General features: G+C 41.7%; 2 protein-coding genes across 3 annotated transcripts; both read left to right on the top strand.

Annotated features, from left to right (window-relative positions):
- Positions 1-1090: 1090 nt before the first annotated feature.
- On the top strand, positions 1091-15798 carry LOC142376887 (phosphatidate phosphatase LPIN3). Of its 2 annotated transcripts, none has more exons than XM_075460543.1 (20): positions 1091-1142; positions 4727-4927; positions 5047-5142; positions 5253-5512; positions 6537-6644; positions 6744-6852; positions 6938-7700; positions 7852-7945; positions 8131-8318; positions 8425-8518; positions 9199-9268; positions 9421-9513; positions 9745-9803; positions 11135-11285; positions 11388-11536; positions 11634-11720; positions 12168-12320; positions 13770-13884; positions 14167-14270; positions 14563-15798. In XM_075460543.1, exons 2-20 carry the CDS (start codon positions 4736-4738, stop codon positions 14711-14713), a joined length of 3036 nt encoding a protein of 1011 aa, XP_075316658.1. In that variant the 5' UTR covers positions 1091-1142; positions 4727-4735; the 3' UTR covers positions 14714-15798. The 2 variants fall into 2 exon arrangements, with proteins under 2 accessions (XP_075316658.1, XP_075316657.1); XM_075460542.1 differs by having other exon boundaries at positions 6741-6852.
- Positions 15799-16373: 575 nt separating this feature from the next.
- trim107 (tripartite motif containing 107) lies at positions 16374-19172 on the top strand. The gene is made up of 2 exons (XM_075460540.1): positions 16374-16543; positions 17336-19172. The coding sequence occupies exon 2, from the start codon at positions 17355-17357 to the stop codon at positions 18909-18911; it is 1557 nt and encodes a 518-aa protein (XP_075316655.1). The 5' UTR covers positions 16374-16543; positions 17336-17354; the 3' UTR covers positions 18912-19172.
- The last annotated feature ends 221 nt before the right edge of the window (positions 19173-19393 follow it).

The following is a 19393-nucleotide window of genomic DNA, read 5'->3' as shown; positions in this document are numbered from 1 at the left end:
GGCTATTTCTTTTTTAAATTTTGTATCTATTGTATGGGTTTAACAAATCAAATGTCAGTATCTTTATGCTAATAATAATAATAATAATCTAGTCCGACGGATACTTTGGGATAAAATCTTGTCTTAAAAAAAATACATATATATATATATATATTATTTGAGAGAGAGAGATATATATATATACACTGTTAATATCTTTTCAGATTCATCATAGAATAATAACTCCCTTGAACTCAGATAAGACAACAGAGGGATACTTTCATGGCTTGACGAAATTGATGATTTAGGCAATGAAACGAGGCCTCTCTGTTTGATGAAGCCCTGCGAAAGTGCAGCGATGCCCTCTAGTGTGCAAAACTGGTTTCTGAAAACATGAAATCCCTTCGAAGCATGAACATGATAAAAAAAATAATGTGGGGAGGCTGTAGAATGGGTTAATTTTTTTATGGAGATGAGAGGAATGTATGTGGTTAATATTTTTTTTAGTTTATCATAAATATCAAAATACCCTCTGAAAATATTGATTTGCAGATCGTCCCTGCACAATGTTTGTTATTGGCATACTCTATTTTTACCACGTCCAAACTATCATAAGGGGAGTTGTTGGCTTCATCTTATTGGAGTTGTAAACAAAAATTGGACACTCATTATGAAACTGCAAGATGGAGTTATTCAGCATGTAACACATAATGCCTCCTGGCACTATTGAACTCATTGGATCTCTCCAAATAATGTGCCGCCCTTTAATGTGAGATCTGTGCGTTTTTTTCCTTGACTTTAGATCAAATTCCCAAGTTTTGAAAGTGATTTGTTTTCATTTGAGACACTAGTGTCGGATATTTAAAACAGCAGCCAAAACCAATGTTGGGAAAAAAAAGCAATATATTGATAAAATATTAAAATTTCAATATTATAGGTATAAAGGTATAAAGCCTGCTCAACTCATATTATATTCAGGATGAACTCTCCAAAGAATGGTCTATTACATGCATCACTGAACGCTTTGTTTAGTATCTGACGTCAGAGGCGGGGCTTTTACCCAGGCATTCTGATTGGCTATTGGAGTGATTGGCTTGTGCATGCGCGTGCGCAGTTTGCAGGGATGATGGATGTTTCCTTAGTCCAAAACGCAGCCCCGAAAGGTAAGTTGTTAACTGTACTCTCGTATCTGTTATACAGACAGCACAACGAATTTAACACAACTCGTAGTTGTAGAAGACGTTAAGGGTTCAAGTAGTGACAGGCAACGGAGAGTTGTCAGTTTGTGTGGTTATTTTTCTTACTCAGCCCAAAGCTCGTTTTACAAGTTTTAACAAAGTGATAAAGGTGATTCATCACCGAGTTAAGCGTTTGTTTCATTGAATAAATGTTCAGAATCATTCTGAATGACTCATTGTTAACGAGAATATGATCGTGCCCTTATTTTACACTAGCGCTAACGTGCTTCGTCGCTCGGTAATTGAGTGACAGAGACTTAACAGTAACGTAATACGTTTGCGGAAGTTAACTTGAGTTTTGGGGTCTTTCATGCTGTCGATGATGAGCAAGCCCTGCCCCGGTTGCGTCAGTTCTGTTTGAGTCAGCGATGGTGATAGATATGTAATTACAAAACCTGACGAAAGAGATATTTAACTGTTGTCCCCGTTGTTAAAGAAAAAAAAAACAACTTGACATGCAGAACACGACGAGTCTTAATGCATAGGAGGTCAGGTGTGTTGGAGGATAAAGGACTGCAAACTTTTTGACACACACCTGGTTGACTAAACCCTGGAAACAGGTTTTACATGACAACATTTCAGTGCATTTACAGTTTGGAAATGTGAGGGTTTCTTGTCTTGTTGTATTTCATGTAACTTTACATAGACTGTCTTTGGCATGGAAGACTGATGGTCATGCAAAACAAGACCTCAAAGGCCTCACTGTGCACTTCCACCAGAAGATTGCCATTTTTAACACGGCTCAGTGCAGCCGAGTCAGCAGTTTTAATCAACTGTGACTCATGACTAATTTCCAATTTAAAAAAAACAACAAAAAACAACAAATCAAGCCCAATGAGTAAAGAAAGTACAGCACAGCAGAAGGCTTCACATCACACTCCCTTAACATTCGGATTGTTGGATGAGTGACACGACAGGGCGGAGTTGAGGTTTTGTTGACTGGACAGCAAATCAAAGCCCACGGCTACAGACTTATTCTTCTTATTAGACATTATTTTCCACAGAGGCCTACCTTTCTGTCATGATTTCCTTTATATTTGACCCGAGCAATGGTAAAAATCCACAGTTTGCAAGCTCTTTGCTTGAGTTCTTCCCAAGATCACTGAGATTATGGCAGATTTTCAAATGCTGGTTGAACATTTCTGCTGGAGAGTTTCCCCTCTTCTTTGATGGCCCAGAGAGCAGTGGTCATGACCAGAAACCGTGTGGCCTGCGTGTGTGCGTTTTCATGCCAGGCCTGTTTGAATGGGCCGTCCAAGCCTTTCAGAAACTGCTGGTCTGGCTGTCATGTGACGTGCAAGAGGGGAAGTATGAATTAGGTGTCAGTGTGGTGTTCTGTGCACTGGTGAAATTGTATAAGATACAGGAAGCATCAGTGTGGGAGTGAATATACTAGGACTCTCTCATAGATTGCTATATTTTGCTCGCTTGTTCAGAACAGAGAGGACTAGAACTCCGTCATCTCTAATGACCACTGATCAAGTGGAAAGTCCCATTTAGCCCAGCAGCTACAACAGACTGAATGCACTATCGTAGCTACGTCTCAAAGGTGTCAAAGCTAACAAAATGTAGCCTGACGTCGACAGACCGATATCGGGGGGCATCGGTTTTGTGAGGCAGGAGAGCATTGCAGGGAAACGGAGTTTCCAGGTTCCACAGAAGGACATGGAGGTGAAGTGTCTTGAGACAGCTTGGGAGTTCATAGAATCGGAAAATCCCTCATAATTGGTGCTGATGGCGGAGGGGAGGTTAGGGCAACACAACCTGGTTGGGAGGGGACATCTGCATCCTTCTCTATGGGTAAGACATGAAATCTGGACATAGTACAGACAGACATGTTTCTTGGGCATAATTTAGTGAATATTAAAATGTTTGAGGTTTTGCCTCAGTCTATCGGATCCTTAAAAATCTTTTTTTATTTTTATTATTACTGTTATCTTGGTGTGTGCTAGCCAAAATAACGATTGAAAGCTTCGCAGTAGTAGTATTTATCTGTAGCTACTGTGCTGATTTATTTGCAGTGTTTTGTCTTAAGTTCTTTCCCGCATTATATTGAACGTTGTTTCGTCTGGCTGCCAGTTTGTGACTTTGTGCTGTTGCAGAATCAGAGTTTTCACTTCTGTCTTTTACATTTTAAATATGAAATAGCGCGAGGTAAGAGGCTCAAACATTAGTCATTAAAGAGGTACTTAATTGACGTTGCTGTAGTTTGTTAGAAGTTGATTTCATGGTCCAGCCACATTGATCCCAGCACAAACTAGTAGCAAAAAAATTTTTTTGGCAAAGTTTGACAACTTCTCATTACAGAGGAAGCCACTTGTTGTTGGGCATCTCCATATCCTCAGAAGAAAATGTAATGCATAATAATAATAATTGTTTTGAAGCTTCTTTTTACCAAGTGATGACGTGTGCAGCCAGTCAGTTTGCACTGTGTTCCACTTAATGATCCTTCTCACATAATAACCACCGCAGGGCGAGAAAATGACATCAGTGGTGTCTTTTGTCATACAGCTTCAAACATCTACGACTGTTCAATAAATCCCATCATAACTCCTTCCTGTTGACCTTTTGCCCATTAGTCATGATGATCTTATTCCAAAGGTTAGTATTGGTTGATGGTTAAACTCACAACACTAGAAATACTTGCCTGGCAATCATCTATCTATGTGACATCATTCTGCTTTGGAGCTAACTTGAGTGAAAAGGTTGGAATCTCTTGGCTTAAACTTGTCCTCCTCCTGGTTACAGTTTTATCAGCGAGGCCAGAGTGAGCAGGAGAGGAGGAGGGGTAGCAGTCTTATTAAATGAATCATTTCAATGTAAGCCTTTGAATATGTGGCTGTACAGCTGAAGGCCTCATCCAGAGTCCTGTTTCGGAATGTTTAAAGGCCCCCCAAATACTGTGCAGACTTTTTGGGTGACCTCAGTGAACTGCTCTCTATGATCTGTGTTGGTTTTGACTGTGTAATTGTTGTCGGTGATTTTAACATTTATTTGGACAACCCTCAGGACAAAGGGACTAAAGACCTGAGTAACACTCTGGACAACTTTGGGCTGACTCAGCATGTAACAGGCCACGCACAATAGATAGCCACTCTAGACTTACTGATCTCTAAGGGTCTGAGCATGTCAAAGGTTACTGTGTCTAATGTGGGCCTGTCTGATCATTCCTGTGTTTTCTTTGAGAGTACGATTTCACTGCACACAAATGTCTCAACAGCAGTGATCTCAAAACGGTGTATAACTGAAAACAGTAGTGAGATCTTTAACCAAGTCTTCTCTTTAACACCTGACCTATCCAGGGGGTCAGTCAATGAGCTCGTCAGTAGCTTCAGTGCTAAAATGATATGGATGTGTGTGTGTGTTGGGAGGGGGAGGGGTCTGCTACAAAAAAAAAAACAGCTGAAGAGCCAAACTGCAAAATACAGAAAATAATTAATGCAGAGCAGACACTTTAATTTTCCTGCTGTGTCATGTCACGGTGTATCACTTCATGTTTTTGTTTACAGTCCCAAACCATGAATATTGTGGGCCAGCTGGCTGAGACCGTGTTTGTGACAGTGAAGGAGCTGTACCGTGGTCTTAACCCCGCCACTCTCACCGGAGGGATTGATGTCATCGTGGTGCGAAAGCCTGATGGATCTTTCCACTGTTCCCCCTTTCATGTCCGCTTCGGGAAGCTCGGTGTGCTGCGCTCCAAAGAGAAAGTTGTCAGTCTTTGTCTTATTTGAATCTTTTTTAGTTCATATAATCCTCTTCTGTCGGTACAGATGGTCTGTGTGCTTTTGGAAAAACTGCAAAACTCATTTAGCCATTATCGTAACCTTAGGTGGACATTGAAGTAAATGGAGAACCTGTTGACCTGCACATGAAGCTCGGGGACAACGGAGAAGCTTTTTTTGTGGAGGAAAATGAAAGTAGCGAGGTAGGCTGAACAACAATTGTGGTGATCAATTCAAATTCCAGTACATCTAACAATTCTCTTGTGCTCTTTATGTTCATTCTACATGAATTTGTTACCTCTCCCTGTGTCAGGTCCCAGCCCATTTGTGCACCTCCCCAATTCCTCTTGAGGTCCCTGAGGATATTGAGGAGACCACTGAGGGGACCCCCTTCACTGGGAGCCGCAGAAAGAAACGCCGGCGCAAGCGCATGCGCTCCGATGCCCACCTGAGAGAAGAGGCCACCTCCTCATCAGAAGAGAGAGACAGAGAGAAGGAGTGGGAGAGGGAAGCTGATCTGGCTCAACAGGAAAGTCCCGAAGCCGAGGAGCCGTCTACACCATTGCAAGTTAGGTCAGTCAGTGGCTATGTGTACATACACAGCAATATTCAGATAAATATAATCAATATTATTCCATTCATATTCACGCTTAAATGTTACAGAGCATAGTCCGGTGAATGACTCGTGCCCACGTTAGAGCAATTGCAGTGTTTGCTCATCTCCAAAATCTTATTTATATATAACACAGAGCATGACCCTACTGTGGTTTCTCCCTCACCCAAAAAGTGTCATTTTTTTAATCACAGCCTTCCTGTTCAGCACTACACTCTGCCAGAGTCTGTGTTGCCAGATTTTGTGACAAAAACAAGCAACCTGATCTGCGAAAACAAGCCCAAAACAATTAAGTGTTTTTTTTTAAAAACATGCCCAAAGTTGCTCATGATATGGCATCTCTCTGTTGATGATGCAGATATCCAAGTACAATTATTTATGGACGTTAATGGAATCCAAATTACTGAAACGCAGTAATTAATGGCATATTAATGCATTACTTCAAGTTATGTACGTCCCCAGCTGGGTCCATTTTTGTTGATGGAAAAGCATTGTTTACCAGCACTTGACGCTAACAGCTGCACTGCAAACAGTTTTCCTCTCAGATCAATAGAGTAACTATCTATGTCTATATATAGAGATAGAGTGTTTTTAGTATGACAGAGGAATAATTCATTATGTTTGCTTTTACTGTATTCAATTGCACACCCTTGAACACACCGCATGACATGAAATTGTGTCAGCAACATGATAGTGTGTCCTTACGCAACGTACAAATATACATAAACTAACTCTTGCCTGTTATTCTGTTGAAGCCTTGATGGTGGAGTCCTTCCTGTTCAGGGTCAGACTTCAGTTTAAACTGATATAGTTGCTCAAATCCGTCAGAGACAGTCACTTTTTTTTTAAATCGTGCTAAATTGTTTAAAAAAAGGGCTTTATTTGTCACCTTTAATGCTGATGTGGTTGTGTTTTCAGCTCATCCACCGTCTTGAAACATTCTGTGTTTTTTTTTTCCCTCTGTGTTAAATCTGTGTTAAACAGTAAATCTGTGTACTTCTCACTGACTGAGGAGCCAGATGAGGAGCTGGGGGTCATGCAGACCAGAGACACTCATCCACACTCTGATGGAGAGCAGTCACCCTCAGAAAGGTGTTAGTTTACTTTAAAAAAAAAAGAAGTTATTTGTCTGCATTGAGGAGCTTGGCTGTGTATGAACGGACCTTCCTCTGTTCTTCTCCTCCCCAGCAGCGTGTTCTTCAGTCGACCAACTTCTCCTAAGAGCGACTCTGAACTTGTGGTTAAAAACCAAGATCCATCTGGGCCTCAGATGCAATGGAACTGGGGAGGCTTCCCGGTGGTAAGACAACAAACACACACAGATTCTACATTAATGCTGTAGATGTGGTCTTGCCATGCTTACACTTACATCCTTCTGCTCACAGCTTTGTCCGCCAGAGAAGACGCCAACAGAGTTGGAGGCCATCCCTCATTCAGCCACTTCTCATTTCTGCGTCATTAAGAGACAGGACTCATTTGACATGGGCAATGAGCCTCTGATCACCTGCGGGAGAGTTAACAGTGTAACTGTGGTGAAACCACAGCCGAGGACACACTCCATAGATTTAGATAACTCTTCCATGCAAACCTCCCCTTTATTCCAGAAGAAAGACTCTCATATTGCCCATTTTACCCCCGGTGACCACTTTGTGTCTTGTGCTTCATCAGTGGACGTAGATTCAACAAAGATTCTTGAATGCACAGCGGGCCAGGAGGAGAAAAGAGACGTAGATTTTAATGCAGCTGGCAACAAAAGCACGAACGCTGATCGTGTTGGTACAGTGGACACTGTGAATAAAACAAACCATACACATCTCATAAAAGAAATCGACGACCTCACAGCCCTAGAAACAAGTCAGATAAATAGAAAAGCATCAGAACTGCAATACCAGGTTGTCTTATCTGAGCAAAGTGATCAGGCTTCTACCAATAGTGCCCCAATCAGTGAAGGAGACAGTGGGATAGAACCCTGTGCTGAGGCAGGAGAGGAGGACAGCGTACCTGGAGTGGCTGATGGAAACTCGCTTACTGAAAAATCTGAATCAAACGCAGTAATGAGAGACACTGGGCTTGGCTTGACTTCTGCAGAGGGGTTGGCAAAGTCTTCTGAAGCATCTTTTAAAGTGGAACAACAGGACAAGAAGAAAGGTGAAGTATTTTGTTTTTTAAGCTGCTGCCTTTATATTTCATTGAGTAGACACACTCCAAGTGTTGTCCAGCTTTTTTTTTTTTTTTTAAATAAAAGTAAATCCTTTGGAACTGTAGGGTATACCATTGTTGATGTGTCAATTCGATGCAGGCAAACGGAATCAACATCTGGGACCGTCGGATATTTACTTGGATGACCTGACCAAACTGGACCCGGAGGTAGCTGAACTTTACTTCCCCAAAAGGTGAGAATACTGTCGAGTAAAGGTCAGTAATGATCAATGACATCTGTGTTGGGGGAAATGACTGTTTCTGAACAGAGGACACACTCAGAGAATGATTAATTACTACAGTGTCATTAAAAGTTCAACAACCCAGTAATCATGTTATAGTACCTATGAGGTGAAGTTGAAGGGAAAATTGTTTGCAGTGAGGCAGAGGGAGCATTACAGCCGGGGACAGAGCAGGGTCCTGGCTCAGGTAGCCAGTCGCCTCAGTCAGTCGGCAGTGGGCAAATGGACAGTGGCACGGAGTACCTGTCGGATTCTACCTGCTACAACATGGACATCAGCATGTCCCTCTGTGGACAAGAGGGCGACACCAGCCAGATCACCAAAGGTAAGAGTGGTCGAATGAGCGCTGGGTCATCAGCGTCACCAGTATGTTGATGGGTGAGACTTCCATTGGAGTTGAATCACTCTTTGTTTTTTGGTTCTTACTCTAGAAAAGTTCACGGAGCACCTCGTGACGTATCAGGATTTTGTCAACAATCCGGGAATCATTGAAGATCCGAGTCTCGTTATCTGCATAAATTCCAAGTAAGATTTAAAAATAATTATTTCAAAATGTATGTTTAAAATCCCCATTTACATCACAACAGTGTCTCCTGAAGTTACTTGAGGGACTGAATCCCATTATTTAGTTTTTTTTTATAGAACGGTTTTAAGTGGGGCTCTCAGATGGCTCGTGTCACAGCGGAGCACCTCGTTTTTCTGTTGTCGCATGCAGGACAGACTGCAGTTCATTTTCATTTTTACAGACGATTTCAGCTTTGTTACCATCAACATTTGTAGTCCGACTGATCTGCTTCCACTTTTCTTTGTTCGGATTAATTCTGCCTGACGTGGCGTAGCTGAGTCGCTCGGCATGGATAGACACAACAAGGACTCGTTTATCTTTTGTTTTTCTTGGTGACCCAAGGTGGCCATTTCTCTCCATATGATTGGTTGCCTGAATGTGATGACTTCGGCACCTTTCCAAAACAGTTAAGAGATTTTCGACTTTGTGTTCTCGGAGCTGCTGCACAAAAAGGCAGGACACTCTGTAAAAAAAATACTTGAGTGCAGTGCTCATTCACAAGGTGACCACACGTGGCCACATACGCTCTCCCCTCATAGGGAACAACTAACACAAACCTCTGGCGCTTTGAGGACAAATACATTTTCATTCTTAACCACCATTAAGGGTATCACTGTGTCACTTTTGTCACTTTTCACAGCTATTACAACTGGGCTGTGGCTGCTCCAATGGTTCTGTCAATGACAACTTTCCAGAAAAACTTACCGAAGGTATATTTCAATTTTTTTTTAAAGTTAGCCACAAAAATGTAACTCATGGTGCTCTTTTAATGTCAGGAAGCGACTTTAATGGGTATGATCTTTGTGAACCAGTGAATTTGGTGACAGGAGTGATACATTTCTTTCTTTCTGTGTCCACAAAGAGTACAATAGAGCGACTGGTGAAGGACAAGATGCCCAAAAAGTCTGGACGCTGGTGGTTCTCCTGGAGACGAAGAGACATGGACAACAGCCAGGTAGCTGCTCAGGAATTCTTGTTAGTTGTTTTTTGAAGTAGGTTTTGAAAAGAGAGGTTACGTGTTTGAACCTGCTGTGAACACAACAATGTAATCGACTGTAAGGGTGTGGCTTTGCTAGTTTGGGTTGTTTTTCTTTAGTTTTTTTTCATTTGGGCATCAGGGAATTAAAAATGGTTGGAACTATTTTATCTGACTGGTTCTGACAGTAAGACCTCCTTGTTTCTTTAGCAAAAACCCTCAAAGGAAGAGCAGGAAGAGTCGCTGCCAAGTGTTTCCTCTACAGTGAAGTAAGTGGCCTCATTAGGAAATGATCTAACACAAACGATCCAACCCCATAAAATCTCCCTCTGTTTCAGTTGGAGCCAGTCCACCTAGTCCTGCTGTTGTGTAGCTGTCACACTGCTTTATCATGTTATTGTGTTGATAAGGAACGTTCGGAAACATTATTACAAGGACTCCTTGTACCTTTGTGTTTATCTATCTCTATTAGGTTGTTGTAGTTCACATGCACACATTTAGGCCAGAACTGTTGGTTATTGCTTTTAGCTCTCTGACAGAGCTCAATTAAACCACAAACAGCAGAAAAGAGAAACTGCAAATTAAGTAATTAGCTGCAGTCAGCATGGTTACACAGTTCAGTTGAGCCACGATTACAGCTCGATTTGGACATTTAACTGAACCACCCTCCTGGTTTCTGTATACATGCACAGGATAGGACTAGATTTATTGACTTGAGACATGTGAGCGTTGCAGCATATGAGTCCTATGCTGCAACGCTGTGGACTGTGTGAGTAAACGCTCAAGACAATCCTCTGTTTTCTAACTTTCTCTCTGAGAGAACATTGTACATGTAAATCTAGTCGCATTAGCTGCACAGACCTCGTTGTTGCAGTTGTGAAATCAGGGTTTTAATTGAGCAGAGCGAGCTGACACGGAGCCTTAATGTACTGGTTATCAATCACAGTTTCTGTGTAGTCATCCGACCAAGGAAACAGAAAAATGTGTGAATGAGAGCAGATTTATTAGGATTTCTGCTGTGTTAATATACAACTACTATGCTTTACTATTTTTTTTTTACAAAAAGATAGAACTTTGGAGCATGCACAGAGCACTTAAGCCCGTTTTGTTCTAAATGAACGTAGGCATGCTGGGTGATTTGATCACAAAAAATGATGTGTGGGTCTGGTTTTGAGGAGCTCGATTTCTTGCAGTTTCAGTCATGCCTTTTTTAAAAGTCAAGTTTGGGTCTGACTAACACGATGATTTTATTTTTCCTTTGCTCTTCAGCTGTTATGTAAATGTGTTTAATGTTGTGGACAATGTGTTACAAATAATCCCATTTTTTCATTTTCACTGAGAAGCAGACTCTTGATTTTTGTCATAATTTAGATAAGTAGTCATTAGTTCATATATATATATTAAGTTTATTTAGTTCAGAACATTGATAGTAGCTGTTACTGTTTGCTAATATAATTGCCATGACACATTCCAGGGTTTTTTGTGTACAAATTGATGTAGTTTTCTGTTGTTATTTGTGCCATGAAATGTGCACCGTGACAGAGAAACACAGCACCTTAACACAGACACAAAGTATTAATGCCTGTTGTTGTTTCCTCAGAGCAACACTGGATGACATTGACAGTGATGAGGCGGCGGGGCTTGGCCGAAAAGCCAGCATTCCTTCCAATCCATCCACAGAAACGCTTAATGCCACTCAATCTATCAGCCAGATGTACCGCAAATCCCTACGTCTGACATCTAAACAGATAGTAAGCGATAACTTCAGATACACCTAAAATCTAAAGTATTTAAAGGGAATGAGCCATCAGTTTGTGCTGGGATGTATTCTAACTATACTTTCCAATAACCAGGAGCATCTAAATCTGCGTGAAGGGTCCAATAAAGTGGTGTTCAGTGTGACTACACAATATCAGGGAACCTGCCGCTGTGAGGCTGCTATATACCTGTGGAACTGGGACGATCGGGTGATCATATCAGACATCGATGGCACTATCACAAAGTAAGCATTGTGTCTTGATATACAAACACTATAATGTGCTTGACAGTCGGATTACAGAATCTCGGTAGAAGAGTGTTTCCATTTTTGTGTCCTGCAGGTCTGATGCTCTGGGTCATATTCTACCTCAGTTTGGAAAAGACTGGACACACCAAGGCATCGCCAAACTGTACCACAAAATACATCAGTATGTAGCATTACATTTTTTCACACATTATTTCCTGTTAAACATCATACGATCACCTTAAAAGAGCAGAAACTGTTTGGTTGTCTTCTTGTCTTCTTCCCTCCAAACATCCTCGCACATTACTGAAACAGTAATAAGTAAATGCAACCAAACTGTACTTGTTGCTGATTACGTATGTCTGTTGTCTTCTGGTTTCTCACCGGTTTCCTGTGTCTTATATTGTATAAACCCAGTTAAACAGACTACCATGAATACTGTATTCATATAGGAAGGTACTGATTAAAACTGTTCATGAGTTTAATGGACCAGGGCAGCGCTATTGTAAATACACTTTGAAGGCCTATTTACAGTCAAAACTGATTTTTATTTTATTTTATTTATTTTTTTTTTTTATTAATTCTAACATGGATGCCTATTTTTTTTATTTATTTATTTATTTTTTTGCAGAAATGGATACAAGTTCCTGTACTGTTCGGCGAGGGCTATAGGTATGGCTGCCATCACTAAAGACTACTTGCAGTGGGTTAATGACAAAGGCACGGTCCTCCCTAAAGGCCCTGTGTTGCTGGCTCCCAGCAGCCTCTTTTCAGCACTACACAGGTAACAAAAACACCCACCGAACTATTCTACAGAGTCTTGAATAATCCTAAAACTTTGTCCCAACAATTGGCAGCAAAGTGTTCTCAGGTAGCTTTGATGTAATTAAGAAATGTCAGTTGAATGAAGTCTGGGTGACAGAAAACTTTGTGCGTGATCTGACATCCAGCAGACTGCAGGATACCTTTAGGAATAACAATTCCCAGAAGTTTCCCAAAAATTTGCTAAATTACACCAAGTCGAGTCTCATGCATTTTAGACGGAGGCAATTAAACTGGAACTTATTTGTTTCAAAGACAAAAAAAAAAAACAGTGTTTTGAGGGAAAACGGATGCAGAATTTGACAGAAATAACAGCTTTCCAATTGTTTAAAGGGACATTATGTAATTTCTTCCCCCATCTAGTGGTGCAATTTTATTTTGCAAAGTTGAATGAATTTGCTCTCTAGCGCTTCACGTTTTCAAATGTGCGCTGCAACTTCTTGAACTACGGCAAGCGGAATGTGTCAAGATTCAAGAAGCTATAGCTTCAGACTCAAGGTCCATACAAACAAAAAGAAATCAAGACACACAGTACAAAGGATTATATAACACACATACAACAACACTATAAATACAGATGACAGATAACACATGTCAGATAACATAACATCTCCTTTGGTGTGCAAGCAATGCAATTAGGCATATTCCGGGAGTTACCGGAAGTGACGTCGACGCAGCGTTAGCATTAGCAGCGTTAGCAATAGGAGCATTAGCAGCGGTAAATAAACTCCCAGTAAACTTACAAACTTTCTAATGCCTCGTTTTGTGAGTTAAGAGCCTATGTGTACTACGGCAGAAGTTTGGTAACAATCAATGCATTATTAGTGGGATCATTTACGAGATAAAATCTATTTAGCATTTTTTTTTTTTTTAAACTTTATTAGTAAATCAACAAAATAACAGTTTACATAACGCCAAAAAGAAGATAGCCAGGGGGAGGAATAATAATAAAAAGAAGAAGATGATGCACTTACAAAAAGAAAGCTAATGAACACGAAGACATATGTGCCAAGGAATAAAATCTATTTAGCATTAGCGGCTGTAATAAGCCATTGTGACGTCATTTCCGCTTGTAGGCCTGGTGGGGAAATCGCGATTCGAAGTGCTTTATGTCCCTCTCGGCACTTCGTCGTTTTTCATAGACCGGAAGGACATGGCAGCCTCCATAGAGCTTACCTGCTCTATGTAGATACAGACAAGTTATTCTTCACTCAGGAGGATAAGGGAGATTTTTGACAGAGATCATTTTACACCAATGAGGACTAACTTATGAATGAATATGTTGATTTGAGCTAATAAATGACTTAATTTATTACATAGTGTCCCTTTAACACTTGAGGCAGAGCCTGAACCGTTTGCATGGAAAAATGAAATCAGCCCGTTTGACTTTAAACTGTCTTAACGTGTGCAGAGAGGTGATCGAGAAGAAGCCGGAGGTGTTTAAGGTTGCCTGCCTCGGTGACATCAGGGAGTTGTTCAACCCGCACCGACAGCCTTTCTACGCGGCCTTTGGCAACAGGACTAATGTAAGTAATGTTCCAGATCTGGCATGAGTCTTAAGTAACGTCTGTATTTTTAGTTCAGATTTTCAAGGTGCTCTACGTGTGTGGCAGTGATTAAGAGCTTTACACAATACAGAATAGGCCATTTCACATGTTTGTGGATTCTAAGAGCACATTGCCGAAAGGATTTCTGATGATGCTTTACCGCTCTGCTAGACAAACAATCTTTTATTGCATATAAAGACGACAAAAGTTCAGTGACTCGTCACACCGACACTCCTCTGTGATTCTGCTTTCCTTCTGCAGGACGCTTACGCCTACAAGCAGGTTGGAGTGCCTGAAACCAGGATATTTACTGTCAACCCAAAAGGAGAGCTTATCCAGGAGATGACCAAAGGCAACAAGTCCTCGTAAGTATAAAAGGGAAAGGCACAGTGCTGTGAAGTTTAAAAATGATTTGAGGTTTTTCATGACTTTGAGCGCCTGAATGTAAACAGAAATATGTTTACCACTAACAGCAAACTTGTGTATCGAGATCATTAAGAAATGTTCTTTGATTATACAGGACACATGTACCATGTTTATTCATGGGATTGTGCGTCAGTTTTCCACAAATCTGTTTCTGTGTGTGCGTGCGTGTGTGTGTGTGTGTGTGTGTGTGTGTGTGTGTGTGTGTGTGTGTGTGTGTGTGTGTGTATATAGGTACAGCCACCTCAGTGAGTTGGTGGAGCATTTCTTCCCCACGCGCTCTGCTGCAGGCGGCACTGCCTCCGTTCTCGACTGTCCGGACTACAGCAGTTTCTCCTACTGGAAGGAGCCTTTACCAAAACTGGAAATGGATACTCTACTGTAGACACACTCCTACATCTACCAAACCCATACATGCAAGCAGACGAATTAAAAAACGTGCATAATCTGAGACTTCTCTCTAGCATTTCTGACTTTGAATATACCGCAGTGCCTCTTTATAAGCTACGAATAAGTTACAACATAAAGAGATGACTATTCCCATTTAGACTGTGCAGCAATTATTCCTTTGGACTGTATCAGGTTTTTGTTAGTGTGTGTACCCTTTTTGAATAATGTATAAAACTTTGTGAATTTCAGCTTTAGACATGGATCAAATGTATTAGCTTTGAAGAACTTAAGCTGTATAAGAAACGTAGAAAGTGATGCCCGAAACGTCCAAAATGTCAAAAAGTGGCTCGCTCAAAGCCCACAGCAGACATGTGACCAACTAAAGCCCAGACAGGCACCTGCAGCAACAGAAAACACTTGTTACCCTTTCCTCAGTGGAGTTTCAAGAGATGGTGTGCCTGTGGGTGAAATGTTTGTGTTGTGAGGGGTTTTATTGCTACATGTTCCTGGAAACCCAAGTATGGCTGGAGGGCATATTTGCAATGCTTTCGCTGTCTGCTGGATCCTGAAGAGCATGAGATTACGGAGTTTGCTTCGATCACTGACGACTTTTAATGTCTCGACATACTCTAGATGGGAAGTTTTGATATCTTCTGACTCAAGGCTAAAGGTGAAGTACCATGACGATCGTTCCAGTGAAGCTACAGCAAGCACATTAATAGTCTTCCTTCCATGTAACCCACCGCAGACTTTAGAAATATTTGTACACTACATTAATGAGCAGGTCCACAAGTCTAATAATGAGTTTATTCCTGATGTGTAAGTGGACATTTGGGTTGGATTGACTGGCGCTGTCTTCCTACCATAACTACACTGTCATATTTATTATATTTGCGTGTCTGTCCTCTTCCAGCTGTGAGGACACGCTCTAAAGTTTGCTGTTATTTTCAAACCAAATGCACAAAAAGATGAATGAATTCAAAACTGTATCGTTTGTCCTCCAAGATTAATGTAATTGAGCTAACCAGTCTTTCAAAATGAGATGTGTTTTATTTCCAATAAAGGACTGATTTATTTATTCATTATTTCTTTCATTTCTGAAGCAAATGTGTTGATTTTCCTGGAGGATAGTTGGGTTCTTCTTCTCTTTGTTCCTTCGTCCTCCTCTTCTTTCTGAACAGTGAAAAACAGACAACCAGGTAAAATATTATTTATAGTGGTGTGCTGGTTTTGGCCAACAAAGGGGAACTGGCAGTTCAGAACAGCAGGTGTGTGCGGTTTTTAAAAAACCACAGCACCATCAAGTGGGTATTTCAGGCCAGTCCAGGGTGAGGAGGTGAGAAAAGGAAGAACACTGGACAGGGAGGGTAGAAATGAGAAAAGATGAAGACACAACCAAGGCTGTGATGTGGAACATGGTACATTGACATATATATGTAGATATGTCACTGTGTAGGGTTGATACTCTAAGAAAGTAGAGTAACACACTTTTTAACATCATCGGCTAAATCTACTTATTGTGTGTGTTTGTGTGTTGTGTCAGAGTTCTCCAGTCTAAAGGGGGCCTCTGACTTTTCAGCCTACACTTGATTACAGAAAGGGAATGAAAACTTTTTTATGTTGTTGTTGCTGGGACAAGTTGTGTGACAGATGTATTGATGTAAGATGTTTGCACTGCAACATGAAGTCAGGTTGAAACATGTGGATTTGCTCCACGGAGATGGACGGAGGCGTCGATGTTTATGAGCGCCGATCTCTGCGTCACTGCGTTTTATTGACTCTCACTTTGATCAGGAAGACCGGGCACAGGACACGTTGACAGAAGGTAGGTCCAGTCGAAAAGTGGTCTTATTTTCCACGTAAAAATGACAACACGTAGCTGTCTGTTAAGCGCGCATGACTACTGTGCCTTCTGCTGCCGGGGAATTGTTTCGCAAATGATGAATTGCGATAATTGAGCCAATAATAAAACACAATTAACGAGAAAGCAAAGCAAAGCAAAGCCACGGCACGTGTAACAACATTTATGCACAGAAGCAGAAGTAGTCTCAAGTGTGAGTGGGCTCATTGGAGACGAGCCTTTGGATTTGGCAGCGCGGATCCTGTTCACTTGAATCGAAACCTAAAAGTTACGAGTGAAACCCGCGCACAGCGAATCGACGCAGACCGTGTTGTGTGGCCTACACTGTTTTGACATATTCTTTGTTATCCAAGAGCATTATATTCTCCACGTGCTACAACTATCTAATTTGCCAGAGTTATTGTGAGATGGAGCCTTGCTCTACCCGGTGGGAATTTTGGCATGCGGGATAATTCTAAGTTTCTCCTCACATTTTGCCTTTTGTTATGCTTAGTCACGATCGTTACTTCCTGTATCATGTCTTTTTTTTTTTTTCCAAGCCTCTCAATATGTTCAACATCAACACCAATAATTAGCTTCCTGGATAGTTGATAATCAGGCTTACATATTAGGTATTTAACTTTTAGTTTTTATAATTTTGGATTCCCAACCCAGAATTTCTTTAAAAACATTATGCCAAATACATTTAAATTAGTTGCTGACCATGTGCATTCACTCATAACAGTTATAATTGGTTTATTTTGTGTGTTTCTGAAGGTTTCCAGCACGTGCTATCATGTCTTTGAGCGACGAAGGAAACACTACTATGGAGAATAATTCGGAAGCTTTGGCTTTGGAGCTTACGTGCCCCATATGCCTGCAGCTATTCTCCGAGCCAGTTGCTCTTCCCTGCGGTCACATCTACTGCTTTGCCTGCCTTCGGACCATGGGAGAAGGCCTCGACAAGTACAGCTGCCCAGAGTGTCAGGCTGAGTACCAGGGAAACATAGCCCTTGTCAAAAGCTTCAAAATGTGCAGCATTGTAGAGACCTACAAAGCCACCGCTGGGAATATCAGCCCCTCTGCAGACACCTCTGACAGCCAAGTCAGGTTCAAGAGTCGTCACAGCTCTGTCACAGAAGACCCAAAAGGTCACCGCAGCTGTGCAACAGCTGGAGAGAGCCAAGAGGATGGTGCAGAATGCAAAGCTGGCTCCGAAACAAATCCCGGATCCACAGAGTACTGCTTTAGTTTGGAGGACGGAAAAGGCAGCAACAAAGGCAAAACGGAGATGGATGAACCTAAGTTTAAACTTGCATCCCAGGTCACAGAGTTAAACCTCAAGTTGGAGGTGGCAGAGAGCGTCCTGAGGGAAGAAAAGGAATTGGAGTCTGAGGTGACGACCTCTAATACTCAGCTGAGAGAAAAAGCATCCAAGTTCTTGGAGCAAATAAAGGATTTGGCGACGAGCTATCGTGAGCAGGTGACGCAGATGATTGAGGAAGAGTTGGGTCCAGGTGAGGCCAGCGTACGCAGTCGAGTCAGTCAGGTCTCCGAGCTGACGCAGCAGCTGAGGCGGGCTGTGCTCCGAGCTGAATCTCTGCTGACTGAGAAGGATGAGACGGCGTTTGGTGATGAGCTCCAAAGACTACAACCATGCATTACGACGTTACTGGCAAAGCCAGGAAGAGAAGACGAAGATCTCGTTGAAACCAAAGTCAACTCCTCACGAGCTTGTCCCAAGCTAGAGAATATGAACTCTGATCTGAGGGAGAAACTTGGAGAGATTCAGCGCTCCCTTCGGAACACCCTCAACCCATCAGAGGTGACCTTCGACCCGGAAACGGCACATCCTAACCTCCTTCTGTCAGAGGACTTGAAGACGGTGACTTACAGCGCTGTCAAACAGCCCCACCCAACCTCCTCACAGAGGTTTACCAACTTCTTTCAGGTACTCAGCACCCAGAGCTTTTCTGAGGGTGAGCACAGCTGGGAGGCGGAGCTTGAAGGCTCTCCATGGATCATTGGTGTGTGCTACAGTGGGAGGTTAGCTCGCAGCGGGCTGCCATCTGCCCTGGAAAGCAGCCGGAGTTCCTGGTGTCTAATGTGGTTCAATAACCTGCTGACCGCCTTTGAGCAGGGTCACAGTGTGCCGCTGAAGAGGACCACGGTGTCACGCAGGCTTGAGATCAAGCTGAGTTTCAAGACCCACAGGCTGAGTTTCTACAACATCAGCCCCACCAGTCCGAAGACTCATATCTATACCTTTAAAGCTAACCTGAGTGAGCCGGTGCACTTAGCTTACAGGATGATGTCAGGGCACCCCAAAGCCCGTGTCACTTTTTATTCATAATCACAACTGATCAAAATTGATTGCTCAAATCAAAATTGCACTTGATTTGAGCATTGAAGCAATTTAGTCTTGAACAAGAAGCTTATGTGTTCAAGAGAAACACATGCTTCTTTAAAGACTGCTTCTGTCAGTCTTTACATTAAAAATATGAGTGCGACTGAATTACTCTTAGAGTGTGCCAGGAATGCATAGCATAGAATGATGTGTGGTGAAATGTATTTGACTTTTGCGCAATGCTCTCGATGTAATCTACATTGTAAGTGAAACAAAGAAAAAAAAAAACATTAAAATTTGGTGTTTGTCACATTCATTTCTTTCATCTTCCATCAGTTTCAAACTTTTTATAAGATGCATTATTTTGTATTTATGGGCGTCCAAAATGTGTATTTACTTAACTGAATTTATTGTCAATGTTTGAGATATAAGGATAACTAATCTATGAGACATCAGAGCAAATAGAGAATGAGAGAAAGAGAGAGAGA

This window comes from Odontesthes bonariensis, chromosome 3 (assembly GCF_027942865.1).
Source record: "Odontesthes bonariensis isolate fOdoBon6 chromosome 3, fOdoBon6.hap1, whole genome shotgun sequence".
Lineage (NCBI taxonomy): Eukaryota > Metazoa > Chordata > Actinopteri > Atheriniformes > Atherinopsidae > Odontesthes > Odontesthes bonariensis.
Note: the sequence above shows the minus strand (reverse complement) of the source record. Positions and strands in the feature narration are given on the sequence as shown.